The 19,045-nt window shown below is 39.6% G+C and overlaps 1 protein-coding gene across 1 annotated transcript in view; it reads right to left on the reverse strand.

The window, feature by feature from the left end:
- Positions 1–15,857, reverse strand: part of FBP2 (fructose-bisphosphatase 2) — a 59,768-nt gene extending 43,911 nt beyond the window's left edge. The window contains exons 1-3 of the mRNA XM_020971713.2: positions 15,581–15,857; positions 8,930–9,095; positions 4,989–5,081 (exon numbers count right to left, since the gene is read on the reverse strand). Coding sequence (XP_020827372.1) covers positions 4,989–5,081; positions 8,930–9,095; positions 15,581–15,750 — 429 coding nt within the window. The 5' untranslated portion in view covers positions 15,751–15,857. The remainder of the gene's footprint in view (positions 1–4,988; positions 5,082–8,929; positions 9,096–15,580) is intronic.
- Between the last annotated feature and the right edge of the window lie 3,188 nt (positions 15,858–19,045).

Genomic DNA, 19,045 nt, shown 5'->3' on the forward strand with positions numbered 1-19,045 from the left:
TCTATTTACTACCCCACCTAGCTGCCCCCAAACCCTCAACTAGCTCACATTAAATGTGACCTGGTATCATTTTAAAAATTGACACTAAATTAAATTTTACATAAATCACAACCTAACTATATTCTATCATAGCTTACTCTGCTATTTAATTTTACATACTATATTCTCCATGTACCTTTCAGCTTTCAAATACTGTCCCTGTTTGGCAGAAAATTCTAGAGAAAACCTAGCAATGGAAGTAGATTAAAAATATTTTAAAAATTAAAATGTATACATATTCTTAAAATTGTGAAAGATAACACAGTTATAACACAGTTTGTAAGTGAGTTAAACTCTATTGTCTAAAATAATACTTAAAGTAAAATACTTAAAGTAAAATAACAGAATCTGTTCCTTGCATTTATGTGATGATTTATTTTTTGTCAAGACACTTGCATATAGCATAATCCATATAAGGTCAGTAGGATAGGTACAAATAACCTCATTTGATAGATTTGGAGGAGTAGTCTGGTATAGCAATGGGAGAAGGGAGAGTTGTTTTGTTGGTAAGGAAGGCTATCTTCCCTTCCTTCTGGTCCCACTTTCAAGAGGGTGGCACTACTCCTCCCTAGATCTTTCCTTTGGGCATGACTTTCTATTCTGTCCCTCACCTCTGTCCTCTGGAGGCCTTTCAAACCATATTCATGAAGACAGTAGAGAAGAAAAATAGCCAACCAACCATATCTTACACCAGCTCCATTTTGAAAACTCCTGATTCATTCTTTTTTTTAATTAATTTATTTTGAATTATCAACAATCACTTCCATAAGCTTTTGAGTTTTAAATTTTTCTCCCCTTCCCTTCCTACCTCCCTTCCCAAGACAGCACACAATCTGATATAGGCTATACATATACATTCCTATTTATCATATTTTCACATTAGTCATGTTGTAAGGAAGAATTAGAACCAATCGGAGGAACCACCAGAAAGAGGAAACAAAACACAACAAAAGAAAAAAAATAGCAAATAGTATGCTTCGATCTGCATTCAAACTCCATAGTTCTTCCTTCTTTGTGGATAGCATTTTCCATCATGAGGCCTTTGGAGATGTCTTAGATCCTTGTATAGCTGAGAAGGGTTAAGTCTATCAATATTAGTCATTGCACAACGTAGCTGTTACTGTGTACAACGTTCTCCTGGTTCTGCTCACTTTACTCAGCATCAGACCATACAAGTCTTTCCAGGTTTTTCTGAAGTCAGTCTGTTCTTCATTTCTTATAGCACAATAGTATTCCATTACATTCATATACCACTACTTGTTCAGCTATTCCCCAATTGATGGGCATCCTCTCAATTTCCAATTCTTTGCCACCACAAAAAGAGCTGCTGTAAATATTTTTGTACATGTGGGTCCTTTTCCCATTTGTATGATCTCTCTGGGATATAGCCCCTAGAAGTGCTATTGCTGGGTCAGCTGATTCATTCTTGCCTGTAGTTGTAGCTCTCCCAGAAAGAGAGAGGAAGAGAGAAAGAAGGGAGGATTCACCAGCCTTTGGTCTTTCTCTCTGGGTGAGGGCAGGAAATAGGATCCTTCCACATATTCCTAGAAGTGTCAGAGTCCATACTGGTGATCTCATCTCTTCCACTCTACTCCACTGAACCTTAGATGGTGACTTTTCTGTTCTGTCTTCTACTTGCCACAGCTGCTTCCTGGGGCACTATCCACTCCCACCACTCCTCTTGGTCTTCAGGTACATCTAGCAACTGCCTTCCACTTTGCTGCTCCTACCCCCAGACCCCACCAAGTCTGTTTGAGATGTTCTTGTTTTGCTAAATCTCAATCAGAATAAGAATAAGGAAATCGCCTTAAACCTAGACTTTTACAATAGCCTTTTGTTAGAACTACTTCCCTCAAGTCTCTCTTCAGTCCAGGCCATCCTCTACTCAGCTGTCAAATTGATCTTCCTAAAGCGCAAGTTTGACCACATCTCCTGCCCACCCTCCACTCCCAATTAAATGCACTTAAGTAGGTAGCTATCACTTCCAAGATCAAATATAAAATTCTCTGTCATTCAAAGCCTTTTGAAACTTGACCCCCTCCTACTTTTTCCAGCCTCCTTAATATTCCTTGCACAAGATTCTCATCCCTGAAACTGTAAAATGAGATAACAAAGTCCCTACCTCAGGATCAAATGAAATAATATTTGTAAAAAAGAACTTAGCACAGTGCCTGGCACATAGTAGGTGCTATTCCCTTCTCTCTAACTATGGGCAATTTTCACTAGCTGTCTCATGCCTGGAATTCTCTCCTTCGCATCTCTATCTCCTACCCTCCCTGGCTTCCTTCGAGTCCTAGTGAAAACACTACCTTCTATAAGGAACATTTCCTGATTCCCGTTCCCTCTAAGATTGCCTCCAATTGATCCTGAATATAGTTGTTTGCATATGGTCTCCCTATTAAACTATGAGCTTCTTTCGAGTAGAGTCTGGATTTTTTTTAAATCTTAAGTTGTATCCCTAGTGCTTAGCACAGTGTTTGATATGTAGTGTTTAATAAATGATTGTTAGCTGATTGACTGCCTTGAATACCCTAGTAGCACTTTTGAAATCTAAGTACATGCAAGTAGGAAGACAAAGTTATAAAGGTGATGAGAAAGCCAAGACTGGACAGATGAAATCCTCACATTACGTGAAGAGTTTATCAGTGGCTTCAACATATAATGGGTGAGTCTAGCTTATGGAGAGTTCTTCAGGATGCTTATGGCTTATATAATGTTGGTGAATCCCCAGAGTGATCCTGCTGATTCAGCTCCAAGACCTCATCCAATGTGAAGAAAGCCAATGTTCCAAGGCTGGCTCATGTCACTCCTTAGACAGCAACACAATGAAACTAAAGGTTGACCAGGAAGGACTCTGCCCACCCTGGTACCTGTGCCCAAGGTGAAGAAGCTCTTTGTCAAGGGTTTAAAAGGAAATGTAGTTGACAATGACCTGGAGTCCCAAAAAACATTAAAAAATCCTTTTTGAAGTTCAAGAAGGGAGAGTCCATCCCTGACAAGATATATTGTTGAGTTTCACCCTATCCAGAGGCACCATGGAGAGGTGAAAAAGACTGTGTCCAATGAAAATATACACTGTGGTGGTGAGGATAGCAATAGGTCTAGGACATCCCAGGATGGCCATGGCAATGGCCAAGACAGAATGTTTTCTCCAAAAGAATTGTCAATTAACCGCTATGGTGACTAAAATAGCAAAGCAGTGATAGGACCTACCAATGCTTCGACGACGACAACTATAAGCAATAGATACAGAGGTTTTGACAGCTACTAAGACAGCTAGCTCTAATTTTTCACAGGCCCATGAAAAGCAGGGGCTACAACAACAGAGGGGGCTGCAGCTGCAATGGTTAGAATCGTAGTCAAGTGATGGCTATGGTGGTGGGGTCAGCTGCTTCTAGATATTAAAAAAAAAAGTTCCCAGGAGGGAGAGAGATGCTATAGGTTCAGATCCCTTTTAAGAGTCATGCCCAAAGTTCAGCTCCCCAAAGCCCCTTCCCTTCTCCATCATTCTCCCTTTTGTCTTAGGGCAGATGGCTCCTTCTCTAGGCTCCCTTTGGAAGCCTGCTTTTTCTTGTTCCCCTTCTTACGAAAATGGAGTTGGCCCCACATACACATTTTTTGTGTTATAATCATTGCCGAACTCTATTTTTTAAACTATCATTTGAACTTTGGTTGCTTTTATACTAGCAGAACTTTTTCTTTTGATTTGTATTTTTTTTGTTTTGGAGGTGGGGGTGGATCTTGTTGATTCTCTAGCAAAATCTGGGAAGGCCCAAGGTGATTAGGTTGCTATAATTACTTGATACTGGACAATTGCATTTTCTAGGAAATTTACTTGAATCCCATGACTGAAATTTGGAAGTTTAAAAAAAAATTTTTTTTACATTTTATTTTCATAAGTCCCTGTTTGGCCACAAAAGGAAAAAGAAATTAAACTATTTAATTTACTATCTGGATTGACCATGGCTCTGTTACTCAGTTTGTATATCAGCAAGTCACATAGCACATTCCATAACCAAGTGAGAAACAGGTACAGGCCCCTTGTTGCAGAGGGGTGAAGCACAGCCCACCCCTTAGTTTACATTAAGCACATTGTGACTCATTACACTTTTCATGTGCCTGATTAAGTGGATTTATGGATTATATAAACTATTCACAAAATAGCCGGCTGGCTTTAAAAGATTTTACAAAGCAACCACAGATTGAAGATATACTAAAAATGTGAGTACAAGCAATCTGGAAAGTAACAGAACTGACACTTCTAATATGAGTTCTTCTATCACACTGCTAAATAAAAATAGCAATAGAACCATTAACAAGAAGTCCAACAAAAAAAATTTGAAACTATCACGATTATTGGCAATACAGATATATATGATGAATTTCACCGTATGTATATATTGTTCATTGAGATATCAGCCAATGGTAGTAGGAAGCTCTGAGCAACAGTTTTTTAAAACTAAGCCTTTTTTTTCCCCCCCAAAAAAAATACTCTCTACTGCCTATAAAGATTCTTATCTGCACACATGGGAAACTTGGAAACAGAAACAAAGTGTTTCGGTAGGTTTTGAAACCATTTGTGAAAAATGTTAACACCTTCTAATTCCTTTGCAAGAGTTACAGATTGACATAAAGAAAGAAGGCTATTGACTAGTTGAATTTTAATTGCATAATTGAGGGATAATGAGCATCATGACTTAGAAAGTACAACACTTCTTCCATTTGGAGCTACGCATCTTTGAGAGATACTTTTTTTTTAAACTATGAAAGCCACTAAAATCAAGTATTAAACTGAATTTCAACCCAGTTTGTTTTTTTTTCTTCAAATGAGACAATTTCCACTTGGTAAATGCTGATCCGAAACAAGAATCTAGGTCTCCCAACTCCTAATCGCAGTTGTTTCCTACTAGATAAGGAAGTCTTAAGTATAAGAACATACAGATACATACCTTTCGGTAGATTGCGAATATAGTTCCTATAGATGCCAAGCAGTCAATATTGGAGGAGCCATCTAGTGGATCAAAGCAGACCACATATTTACCCTGAATGAATAGACATAATACCATTCAATTAAGTATATACTTGTACACACAACATAATTACAAACACTGCATCACCGATGTCTATAGTAACATAAACTATTAAGATTGGAAAGGATCCCAGAGGTCAGTGAATCTACCTTACTCATGTAAAAATCTCCTCTTCTACATCTTGGACAAAGTGGGCATTCAGCTTCTCACTTATTCTCACCTATGGGGGATTTTAAAGGGGATTCCTATGTGCATAATAAGTTTCCACTGAAGAGAAATCTGCCTGTTGAAATTCCATGTGTTTTTAATTCCACCAGACAATCTTCCTTCCAAAAAATGACTTAAATCAAATGAATTTCATTACCAGAGATGTCCGATTACATAAGGAGGGTGTGTGTGTGGTCAGCGTATTTGAATCTTGGTACCCAGGGCCAACCCTACTTATAAGCAGTGTAGGTGGCTGCCTACAAAAGGGCAAAGCCCTTCCTGCATCAACATATCTACCCCCACCAGTCCGCTGTTTCACCATCCTTCCTCCTCCTACCTTTAGAGTCACTCCTTTGGGTCAGGCAAAAAGAGGTAGGCATGTTATGCCTAGAAGGCCATGATTACCATATGTATGTGTAAGCATCTCACCGTTTCTAGTTCTTTCTTATTAGCATTCTATCATAGATTAGAATATGCTGGGGGGGGTTCAGATTACTTAACTATTATCTGGGAAAGCATAAGAGATTTGGACTTAGAGATGAATTACTGGACAGGTGGTTTTCAACAGAAGAAGAATAGAACATGGCAGCAACTGAACTGGTTGATAGGGGAGTGTGGGACCCTTTGATTGAGGTATATCAACCAGAGTAGAATTCCCTAGAGGAGAACTCTGATCAACTGGGAGCTTGAAAGATGGATGGCAAAAAAAAAAAGAAAAGAAAGAAAAAAGAAACAGGGCAGCTAGGTGGCACAGTGGATAGAGCACTGAAGTCAGGAGGACCTGAGTTCAAATCCAGCCTCAGACCAAACACTTGACATTTACTAACTGTGTGACCCTGGGCAAGTCACTTAAACCCAATTGCCTTAAAAGAAAAAAAAAAGAAAAGGTGGATGGCAGCCCTGGGTCAAGTGTAGATGAATACTCCCTACATAGGATAGCTGAAATGGGTCTAAGGGAGTGTATGTGAAGGGGTAGGGGAAGAATATAGGAAGAGGTTGCCAAAGAAAAGCTTTATCTACTTTACAACTATACTTAGAGACCATCTTTCTAGTATGGATGTAACATTCAGGATAATAGATCTGGAAGAAAACTGAGAGGTCATTAATTCAGGATCCCTTATTTCACAGAAGAGTAAACTGAGGCCCAAAGAAATTAAATGACTTGCCCGAGGTCACACATCAAGTAAATGGCAAAGGAAGAACTAGAACCCAGGGCTCTTGGTTCTTTATCTAGTGATCTTCCCAATACGCAATGGAAAATCATGGCATGTCATGACATAGCATGGCATGTCAAAACTGAAAGCCCATTCTAAGATCAGGGATTTCTGTCTCTCAGAAATCATGCAATTACATAGTTAGGCAGAATTTTAGAGGCCATTCCACTCCAACCTCCTCATTTTACAGCTGTTGAAATAGAGGTCCCAAAAGCAGAAGTGACTCATCTGGGCTCACGGAGCTAATTAGCTAAAGGCAGAGCTAAAACCTAGGTCTGTCCAATCTCAGATGCAGTGTTGCTTCCACTACATCATGCTGCCTTCAACCTGCTATTGTCTTGCTGAAAAAAGTTGCAGAATCTCAGAGTTGGAGAGTACCCTAGAGGCCACCTGGTCCAACTAGTGCTGGACTTAAGAATCCTTCAACAGGTATGCCCATGTCCCCTAGCTTTCAGAAAACCTTCACATACCCTCATTCAACATGAAAGGAAATGAATCTAGAGTTCACCAAGCATATACATATAAGAAATAAAACAGATTCATCAATTTTTCATAAAGAAAACTATTGGATGCATTACAAGAATTTTAATAAACCAAAGTTGTTAAATGTCTATCAGAACAATTAAACAAACTAGTGAGACACATAATTCTTTTTCCTTTCAGCAGTTTTATTCAAAGTCCTCCTAAATCCTAGTGCCTTCCATCTGAGATTGCCCCCCAATTTATTCTGTCTATACCTTCTTTATACATAATTGTTAGTACGTCATCTCCACTAATAGACTGTGAGTTCTTTGAGAGCAGGGGTTGTCTTTTGCCTTTCTTTGTATCCCCAGTACTTATCAAGGTACCTGGCAGGTTTTTAATAAATGCTTGTTAATTTGATACAACTTTTTCTTGGTATATTTTTTGTACGGAGATATACACATATCATGTTCAGCCTCCAGCTCGTTTCTTACTTTGGATTTGATTGATAAAAGGATTGACAATCATGATTCATGGACATAAGTTGTTAATATAAATAGAATTAATGTCCTGTGAGTACATTCAGTAAGAAGTAGATGTACTTCTCCAAGGCTGTGGCAAGATAAAGTATCCAAAGCAGAACATAATAACAGAGGATATGGGCCAGGGCAGAGAATAGTAAAACAATCACCTTCCATTATCAGGACAATATAACCTAAGGTTGAATTAGCTTTTTTATCCATCGTGTTACCCTTCTGTCATGTCACTAGCACCTACCTCAGAGGGTTGTTATGAAGATCTAATGAGATAACATTTTTAAAACACTTAGTACAGTATCTGATACATAGTTGGTGCTTAATAAATGCTTATTTCTCCCTTTCCTCCCTTACTAATGACTCATATTGAGGCTGTAGTCTGCTAACCCCAGCCTAATTTTTTTCATATGATCTGTTATCTTGTTATCCTCTCCCATTTTGTGCATTCAAAATTGATTTTTTTTAATCCAAGTGTTTACATTTGTCTCTATTAAATTTCATCTTCTTAGATTTTAGCCCATTGATCTAATTTAGAGATCTTTTTCTTTAGCTTGGCACTCTGTCATCCACCGTGTAAACCACCCCTTCATTTATCCTAGCCCAACCTCTTAGCTGGGGCAGATGCAGAAGAAGTGAATGCTTAACTTACAGTAAAAGTGCAAAAAGACAGAGGAAGAAAGAGGAAAGAAAAGAATGTAAAATGAATCTACAACCTGGAGAAGTCTGCCTTTGATCACTTTTTGTTAAGGAAAACTTTCTGGCTTACAAAAACAAGCAGTTTGCTTTGGATGCCATAGGCTTCAGGGTGTCCATGAACTTGGATGGTGAAAAAAAAAATACACCTCTCTTTTTGATGACCTCTAACTGAAATTTATCATTTCCTCCAGTTATGAATCTAGACAACAAATCATTATTCTGAGAAGGGGACCATAGGATTCACCAGACTGCCAGAGGGGTTTTTGATATAAAAAAGGATAAGGACTTTTCCCTCTCCTTCACCCCCCACTATAAAGACAACTCAGGCCTCAGGAAACACTTCACTGTAGAGTGTTTTGTTTGTATGTTTTGGGGGAAGGGGGAGAAGGTAACTAAACTTTCCCATATGTTCCCGTATTCCACTCCCTCCCACATGTTCTTTAACTAAGACTGATCTCTTGCCCCAATATCCCCAAATGCCTATTCATGACAGGGCCACAAAGGCTTACATATAGTCCTGCTTTACTGGTTCTCTTGTTACTCGGTGAGTAATAAGAGTTTCAGTAAATCACCCCCATATAATTCCTGAATGAGTCGCTAGTTACCGAACACCATAGACTCATTGGTAAAGAGCCAATTAAAAACAGAAAACAACAAACACAAAGACCAGTGTGATAGCACCATCTACTGGTAAACTGGAGAACACCATTCCAAACCCAGACAAGGATAGGGTACTTGAATATACAAACCCTTTCTCTTTATCTGTAATAATAGCTTCTTTATTCTCTTCTGAGACTAGGACACAGGTACTATAGGAGGACTGGAGCATATTAATAACCAGAGAATTGGATAACACATCTAACTTCTTGACTTCATCACCAGTCACATTGAGAGTTCCTGCAATTCCATACCTAAGAAGGTTGAAAACAAATGTAGTTTAGGGATTCAATACATGGTATCATGAAAAAGCAGTGGCTTTGAAATCAAAAGACCAGACTTAGATTGACATCCTGTCCCTGATACTTCCTGTCTCTGTGGTGCTTAATCTCTCTGGGCTCTATTGAAATTTAAAAAAAAAAGTTTGGACCCCCTTGCAAGGACAGAAAACTAGGGAGAAGAGAAAAGGGGAGGAGGGAGAAAGATGGGATAAAAATCTTTACACAGTATTTCTACCACTATGGAAAAAACAAAAAATAAAAATGAATGGAATAGAAAATAGGAAAATAAAGTTCTTTTTAAAGAACATATTAAAGTATAAATTTAAGGAACAGAAAATTGAAATTAAAATCACATAAATGTATCATATCATTAAATTTTACATTGCAGTAAAAACTCATCAATTGCAACTTTTCTCTAATTTCAACAGTTCTATAATGCAGCATGTTTAAAATTAGCTACTCACAATAATTTTTGCTTTTGCTTTTTCCCTAGAATGTCAAATTTTAAAATTTTAGAATGACACAGTCTTATTTATCTAAAAATTAAGAGAAAAAAACAAATATTTTAAAAGGAGAACTGTATTTTTTACAAAACATGTATATGTAAGTCATTTTATTTCTTGCAATTACAGAATAATTAAAAATTTTTAAATTGCACAACAACTTCCCCAGGTTGAAACTTTATTCATAAAAAGCTACATTTGAAAAACAATTGATTCAGTAAAGTTGCAACTGCACAGGAGACTATATTGACATTCTAAAAAAGTAAATGTTCATAGAGTCAAACATGTACATGTATATATATAGTCATACATATGTATAATACATAAACATACACACATATCTAGGTACTTGTGTATAATGGGAAACTGGCCAGTGAAAGACCAGTTTTGAGAGCATGTGCAATAGTTTCTGTCTAGGGCCAACCTACATTGTGGTTTTAATGAACCTGGTTCTATGAGTATATGATGATGTACAATGAAGGTCTGCATGTCTGAGATTGTTGATCTTTCTCCCAGCAACCTTAATTTCAGCTTTTGATTCATCTAGCTTGGCATTTTGCATGATGTATTCTGCATATAAATTAAATAAATAAGGTGACAATATACAACCTTGTCATACTCCTTTTTCAATCTTAAACCAATCACTTGTTCCATGTTCAGTTCTAATTGTTGCTTCTTGGGCCATTTACAGGCTCCTCAAGAGACAAGTAAGACGATCTGGTACTCCCATCTCTTTGAGGACTTGCCACATTTTGTTGTGATCCACACAGTGTAGCCAATGAAGCAGAAGTAGATGTTTTTCTGGAACTTCCTTGCTTTTTCCATTGGCAATTTGATCCCTGGTTCCTCTACCTCTTCAAAAACTAGCCTGCCCTTCTGGTAATTCTCAGTTCATGTATTCCTGAAGCCTAGCTTGCAGAATGTTAAGCATGACCTTGCTGGTGTGTAAAATGAGTGCATTCATTTGGTAATTTGAACATTCCTTAGCATTGCCTTTTTTTTTTAAGATTGGGACACAAACTGATCTTTTCCAATCCAGTGGAACTAAGGTTGCTGGAAAAAATATCAATAATCTCAGATATGCACATGATACCACTCTGATGCAGAAAGTGAAAAGGAATTAAGAAGCCTCTTGATGAGGGAAAAAAGGAGAGTATAAAAGCTGGCTTGAAGCTTATTAATAAAAAAAAAACAACAACAACTAAGATCCTGCAACTGGTCCTATCACTTCCTAGCATATAGAGGGAGAAGAAATGGAAGCAGTGTCAGACTTTATATTCTTGGGCTCAAAGATCACTGAAGATGGCAACTATACCATGAAATTAAGACACTTGCTCCTTAAAAGGAAAGCTATGGTAGATCTGGACAGCATACTTAAAAGCAGAAACATCAGCTTGCTGACAAAGGTCTGTATAGTCAAAGCTATGGCTTTTCCAGTATTAGTATATGGCTATGAAATTCAGATTGTAAGTCAAGCCAAACACTGTAGAATTGACACTTTTGAATTGTGCTGCTGCAGAAGACTTTTGAGAGTCCCTTGGACAACAAGGAGGTCAAATCAGTCAACAACTAAAGAAAGTAATTCAGGCTATTCATTGGAAGGTCAAACACTGAAGTTGAAGCTTAAATGCTTTAGCCGCATCACGAAGAAGACTCATTGGAAAAGACTCTGATGTTGGGAAAGATTGCAGGCAAAAGGAAAAGGGGATGGCAGAGGATGCGATGGATAAATAGTGTCATGGAAGCAATGAACATGAGCTTGGACAGACTTTGAGAGACAAAGGAGGTTAAAAGGCCCTGGAGTGCTATGGTCCATGGGGTCATGTAGAGTTGGACATGATTGAACGATTGAACAACATAATGGAGATCTCTGCTCTGTTCAGAGCCTGCACAAATATTCTGTGACTGTTTCATATTTACTTGCTAAGTGGTGAAGAAAGACCTTTTGACTGGCTATTGAACCAGAACTGAGTGTGAAAAGAAGAAGCACAAACCAGCCAGATAAGGATCCCTCTTCATGGTGGCAATTAAGGAGGGGGGGGGCGGGGAATGTGTAAGCTTCTGATAGGGAGAAAGAGGCTTCCATTGCTTATCTCCTAACCCAGGTTTCTAAGCAGCCTTGAACATATAGTATTGGTTTTCTGGCTCTGTTGTGTTTAATTTTTTCCCCCTACTCTTAGGTAAATAAATGTAGGAAATGGAATGGACCAAGGCTATGGCTGAGCTTTAAAAGTTCAGAAGAACCACCAGAAGTGCAGGAACTCAAGTCCATAATAGAGTTTGTGCAGTAGAACCCAGTGAGGGACACAGCATCAAGGAATGACCTGTGGGATCTATTCCAGAAGTGGATTTACCTGGCAGTCAAGACATTGGGTCCTTCAGCCTCAGAAGCTACTCATCCATAGCCACACCTGGAAGTGGACTTGGTGGTGGAAATGTTTATAACAATTGCCTTAAGTTTGAGCCAGCTCTCCTAAAGACCAAGATGGCAATATGTTCTGGCTCAGGAGAACCATTTTTATACTTTGGTTCTTGCTATATCTTTTAGGTAAATATCTTTGTAAAAGTTAATTGATATTAATAAGCATCAGTTATATTAAGGAGATATTGTCACTGGGTGATGGATTTTGGAATGAACACTCTAGAATGGGGGACTCAAGCTGATAGCATTGAAAGACCCCCTACTGCCCCTTAGGGGCAGCACTAGAACCTTGAGGTATTAGATGTGTAAGTGCATATGTGTGTGTGTGTGTGTGTGTGTGTGTGTGTGTGTGTGTGTGTGTGTGTGTGTGCCTCAGATACTTAGTAGCCGAGTGACCCTGGGCAAGCCACTTAACCCTGCTTGCCTCAGTTTTCTCATTTGTAAAATGAGCTGTAGAAGAAAACGGCAAACCACTCCAGTATCTTTGCCAAGAAAACCCCAAATGAGGTCACAAAGAGCAGGACACAACTGAACAGTGATGACAACATCTATTACTCTAGGATCAATTATAAAATCATCTCTTTGATTTCTGAAACCCTTAATAACATGTCCCCTTTCTCTCTTTTGAGTCTTCTAATACATTTCCCGTACCACATACTTCACAATCCTTGCTGCTTCTCACCCTTGGCACTCCATCACTCAACTCAGTAACCTCTACTGGCTGGTTCCCATACCTGCAGTAACTCTCGCTCCTCCCCTGCACCTCCTGATCTCCTTCAAGACTTTGCTCAAATCCTCTCTTCTCCCAGAGGCCTTTTCCTGCCCCCCGTCCTCCTATCTCCCCACTCCCATTAGCTCTTGACTTCTGAGATTACTTCCAATTTATGCCACATATCTTGTATGTATATACTTAGTTTTTCGCCCCCATTAGAATATAAGCTCAACAAAGGCATTATTTTTTACCTTTCTTTGTATACCTAGTACTTAGTAAACTGTCTGGCATGTAGTAAGTACCTAATAAATACTAGGGGCTGCTAGGTGGTGACAATGGACAGAGACCTGGGGCCTGGAGTCAAGAAGACCCAAGTTCAAATGTGACTTTAGACACTTACTAGCTGTGTGACCCTGGGCAAGTCAGTTAGTTCTTTTTGCCTCCATTTCCTCATTTGTAAAATGAACTAGAGAAGGAAATGGCAAATCACTCCAATATCTTTGCCAAGAAAACCCCACAAAAGGTCTCAGAGAATAGGACATAGCTGAACAACAACAGATAAATGTTGCCTGACTTGACTTTTCCTCTTGATTGTTATCTAGGTCTATAAATCAAAGGTTGACCTGAAGTTACAGGTAGTTATTTTAAGCCAGAATATACTGATTTGCTATAGGCAAGTAATAGTGACATGAAAAGCTACTCTTTGAGTAGCAAAGAAACAAAACTTGAGAAAGCCCAAGGCTGGTTTCCATGGGTTATGCCTGCCACCTGCTGGTTGGATATCATCATAGATTAATTGACTGTAAGCAGATTTCCTCAATTCCAGATGAGATCAATGTTTACGCTTTAATACTCTCAATCACAAACTCCAAGTCAAATCCTTCAGAGCAAATAAGCGGAAGTCCTTTGTTAGGTCCCAAAGACCCAAAGGATAGTGCCTAACATGGCACCTTACACATATCCTCAATAAATATTCACTGAGCGATAATGAAATTAAGAGAAGTGATCAGCAAGGCAAAGTGGAAACTATGGGAAATCATTCATTTCCATAGCTCTTTAAGGTTTATGAAGGTTTTTCCTCGTTAAAACTCTGTGACTTGGCATTTAAAGTATTATTATCCCCGATTTGCAGGTATGTGAAATTGAGCCTGAAAAGTAAAATGACTCCTTCAGGGTCAAGCAGTTAATGAGAAGTCAAGTGTTAAAGCTAAAATTACAGCACCACTTTCCTGATTCCCAGACTGTGCGCTCTTTCCATAAAGAAAGGCTATCTTTCTGCGGTCGGGTCCTTTGTATAGGGTGGCACATTTGTATTAATACAGAGAAAATTAAAATAGAAAACCTAAGATTGTCATTTCTTTTAACCAAACACCTGAACTGAAGTCATCCCATAGTTTTATAACTTGCGACAATGGGTATTTGACATTCAAATAGAAGGTTTGGAAAGAAAGAAGGAAGATCTAACAATGACTTTCTTTGAATTCCATCCCACTCCACTAACGCTCTTCAACACATATGCTATACTTTCTGATATAGCTGTAGAAAATTTAAAAATAAGAAAAGAATGGAGATTGGAGAAGGAAATGAGACAAATAACAAATCTGCTTGCGGTGTGAGTCAAGTGAAGTTAAAGAGAATGACAGAAGAAGGAAATCTTGAAAAATTAATTTGTGAATCACTTCATAAACTCCTTTTGCTAAGTCTATTAGCCTTTGAGGGTAGTGACAGGGCACCATATTTGTGTAGGATCACATGTAATCATGTCTAGCCTGTTTTATCCAATCTGAAAATCCACCTGTGCAAATGCATGTAAAAAAATTTCCAGCCTGCTAATATAAATGTAAGTGTTTACGTTAGAAGCAAAGTAATAGTCAGTTGTTATTGACATGTATTTTTCTTTCCTATTACTTTATTGGAAGATAAGTTCTTATATAGTATATGGAAAAGCCCATTTGCATATTTATTTGGATTTATTTTGGTAGGTGACCTGTGATTCATTTGTGGAAAGCAGTGGTTCTCAAACTTTTTGGTCTCCGGACTCCTTTACATTCTTAGAAGAGCTTTTGTTTACATAGCTTATGCTTACTGATATTTATTGTCTTAGAAAGTAAAAGGACATTATATTTTTTTTGGCCTTTTGGTGAGGCAGTCAGGGTTAAGTGACTTGCCCAGGGTCACACAGGCAGTAAGTGTCATGTGTCTGAGGTTGGATTTGAACTCAGGTCTTCCTGATTCCAAGGCCAGAGCTCTATCCACTGAGCCACCTAGCTGCCCCTAGGACATTATATTATTATAAAAATAGTTTTGACCTTACAGACTCCTTAAAAAGGACTTGAGACCACCCTACCAGAGGTCCTGGACCACACTTTAAAAACCACCAGTTTAAGGAATTCTTAGTGGGGAACATCCCACTACCAATGTAGATTGACAACTCTTCTGAAAGTTTGGCAGCTTAGAGAGTTGCCAGCATGGAACACAGAGAGGTTAATGTATATAGTCAGGATCACACAGCCAGTGTGTGTAAGGGGTGACTTAGACTCAGGTCTTCCTTACTCTGAGGCCACTACTTTACCCTGTTGTAAAATAAAAATTAAAAAAAAAAGTGTCCCAAAGTCTTAGTGCAATTTTAAGCTTTAACATATATTAATATTTTTAAAAGACTTCTTTATTTGTGTCTCGTCTGCTTACAACTAATTTTAGTATGTATATTTTGTGCTCAATGAAGCATTTCTTAAAAAAAAATTCCTCATGAGATCTTTTATTTTATAGTCTTGTCGCAGCCTAACCCCACCCCAGCCTTCTTTTGGGAATTAGTACTCACAGATGGGCAAGGCCTGCCTTCCTCACAGCTGAAGAGATAGCCTTGATGGCTGTCAGCATGGAGTTCAGTAGCTGGGTGAGCTCTCCTGTCCCTTTAGCTTGTCGACCCTTCTCCATGACAAATCTGGTGAGGGTGTTCATATCTGTTTCGAAGGGGCTTCTGTCTGACATTTTGCCCAAGAGATCTCAAATGATCCTCGTCTCAGGGCAAGAAATCCTTCTATTCTTTCGATGGCTGAGGCTCCCAGCTGACTGTATTAATGCTAAGGAGAAACACACACTGGCTATGCCAGCATTTTCAAGAGAAGCCATGTGATGTAAATGCCTTGGAATAGCCCTCCGGGAAATGCCTTTTGGAATCTCTAATCCTGGGCCTCTGCCGAGTCACACAGGCAAGTCCCAGAAGAGTACTGCTATCCAGCCTCTATCTATCCCTGTCCCTCTCTTTCCTCCTCACCTCTCACTCACCTCTGTCAAGAAGGGGAGAGTTTCTTTGGGCTCCTTGCTTCAACTCCTGCAGTCAATATATAATACTGGTAGTAAGTATGGGACAGTCTTTATTTCTCCCAATAGAGAATGTATAATATTCAAAGGATTCAAAGGAGCCCATGAACAAACACAGAAACACAAAGCCTGCAAATAACCTATCAACTCCCTCCATAAGGGAACTGGAGTTGGCATTTTTGTTGGGACAACCCTCTGTCATTACCAGTACTACTACATAAGTGGCTAAATGGTACAGTTGGATAGAGTGTTGAACTTGGAGGCAGGACAGACCTGAGTTTGAATCCTGTTTCAGATACTTATTAGCTGCGTGACCCTGGGCAAGTCACTTAAGCCTCTCCTAGCCTCAGTTTTCTCACCTGTAAAATGCGGATAACGTTATCACTTGCCTTGCAGGTACTTTTTAAATCTTAAAGTGTTATATAATGCTATTTATTATTTTTATTACACAGTCTCCCGAAGAATTTTAATACCACTCTATGGTCTAGATTGGGGCTTAAACTTTTTCCACTCACAACCTCTTTTTGCATTTTGGCAACATTTCTGCATTACGTGGCTTGAGAGCTTTCACAGTGCAAAGTGCGCATGCTGTGTGTTCAGAGCCAAAGCTGCAGTGAAGTTGCCAAGTCAATACTGGAAGGCGCTGCCAGAAACACCTTGCATTTATTACACATTTGATTTTTTTTTTTGATGCTGCAATTGGGGTTAAGTGACTTGCCCAAGTCACAGCTAGTGAGTGTTATGTGTCTGAGGCCGAATTTGGACTCAGGTCCTCCTGACTCCAAAGCCAGTGCTCTATTCATTGCGCCACCTAGCTGCCCCTACATATTTGATTTTTAATTAATTTTTGGTCATTGCATATTCAGAAACTCTTTACTGTTGCCAAATTTTTTGTGACCTCATGTGGGGTCGTGACCTACAGTTTAAGAAGCACTAGCTAGGTTTACCCAGGAATTGGAGCTTGATAAACAAATAGACCCCATCCCAATAGACTGGCACCCCAATGTCCAAGTACTTGCTTTCCAACTAGGACATTATCCTGGAACCATGTGGACTGTTCACTTCTCAGGAAATCTCTCTCTGAAGTATGATGCTTAAGCTCTCAAACTCAGAAACTACTAGAACTTGAAGTTATTTGTGAGGCAGCTACCCTGGTACTGGCCAGGAGAACTCTATTCTCTGACTACCAGGGGTAGGGAATCTGCAGCCTTCAGGCCACACATGGCCTTCTAGGACCTAAAGTGCGGCCTTTTGACTGAATCAAATTTTACAGAATTCTGTAAAATTTGGATTCAGTCAAAAGGCCATGCTTAAGGACTTAGAAGGCCACAAGGATTTGTTCTATAAACTTTGGATTCAGTCAAAAGGCTAAGGACCCAGAAGGCCACATGTGACCTGAAGGCCGCAGGCTCCCCATGCCCTGGGCTAGACAGTCAATTCTAGGTTGACACTGCCTAGAAAATTCAAAATTCCTCCGTCTTCTTGCATAGGATATCAGGTTTAGGCACCTGTGTCTTAGAACTCCCCTCTCAGACTATGTGTAAGCACATAGCCATGTTCTTCTGCTATAAGTCATCACTGTTGCTCTGGTGAGCAAGAACAGAGCAAGAGGAAGATGTTCTTGCACCCCCTTCCCTTCTCCACCCCCTTCACCACATAGGGAAGAAAGTACAAGGAGAAAGATAAAGAGAGAGCTCTGGAACATGAAAAAATTTTCTACCTTATTTTCTAAGGCCACGCAGAGGTGTAATCCGGTCAGACAATAAGCTGGAGTTGCCTATGTGTGGTCATTTGCCTTCAAACAATGGTTCGTTTCCTATAATAAGGTTAATTCATCTCCTAGATTTGATCAAGACTCCCCAATCCCTCCTCCTTACACTAAAAATTCGTTTTTATTGATGTCTTCTGTTTTTATGTCATCATCATTCCCTTCCCCCTACTGAATGAACCTTTGCTTCTAACAATCAAAACAGTTAAACAAAATGAGCTGATAGGCTAACTACATCTATCAGCAAATATAACATTCCACAGCTGCTATGCACCCCTCTCCCACCCCATTTCTTAACCAAAAGAGCCCAGTCTCTTCTGATGAAGCTCCTCTCTTAAGCCATCCCACTCTATGTCCCTAAGCAGTAACCATTCAGCAAAACCAAAATTAGGGTGAGGGATGACTAGGGCCTTACCCTAGGATGAGAAGTTTAGAGGATATCTGCTAAAGAGGCACAGTCTACCTGAGAAAAGGAGGGGCATTTCAGATAGGGCAAGTTAGAGGAGGGCTATGGCCCTTCAGTCCCCAGGGATTGCCTGGCCCTCTGGGGATGCCTCTGCCTCCCATACCACATAGCTCTGCCCACCTCCCCAGGTATCTCAAACTTATCCACCTACTGTAGTCCAGTCTGGGATAGGAAGAGGAGGACAAGGTTGAAATCACAAAGGGAGGGATGCCTCATGAACAACAAAGGTGCCCTTCAAGGGCTGCATTACAGGACAGTATCTCTAGGGACAAGAGCAGCCTGGGGACCAGTGGGGTCTGAGGAATACTGATTCTGCCCTTGGCCCTTCAGGAAGCCTCATTTACCATAAATTGGTCTCTATTTCAAGCATTAGGCTTTATCTTTGGTGGGATTTTGTGTGTGTGTGTGTGTGTGTGTGTGTGTGTGTGTGTACACATGTGAAATTGTGGGCACCTATATCTCCCTTCCAGGATCCCTCTAGGGCTACCCTATTTATGTAGGACTCTTCAGGGAGATGCCTCCTCCCTTTTAGCAGATCTGGAAACTCATGATGTCCTAGGCCCCTTAATAAAAGGATTTTTCTGTAAAGTTTGGATTCAGTCAAAAGGCTTCACTTGAGGACCTAGAGGGCCACACGTGGCCTTGAGGCTACAAGTTCCCCACCCTTGTCCTGGGGTGTGCTTCCTCTTCCCACAGTCTCACCTAGCCTTGTCTCACCTAGCCTCTAT

Source organism: Phascolarctos cinereus, unplaced genomic scaffold (genome assembly GCF_003287225.1).
Source record: "Phascolarctos cinereus isolate Bilbo 61053 unplaced genomic scaffold, phaCin_HiC Scaffold_4;HRSCAF=312, whole genome shotgun sequence".
Classification (NCBI taxonomy): domain Eukaryota; kingdom Metazoa; phylum Chordata; class Mammalia; order Diprotodontia; family Phascolarctidae; genus Phascolarctos; species Phascolarctos cinereus.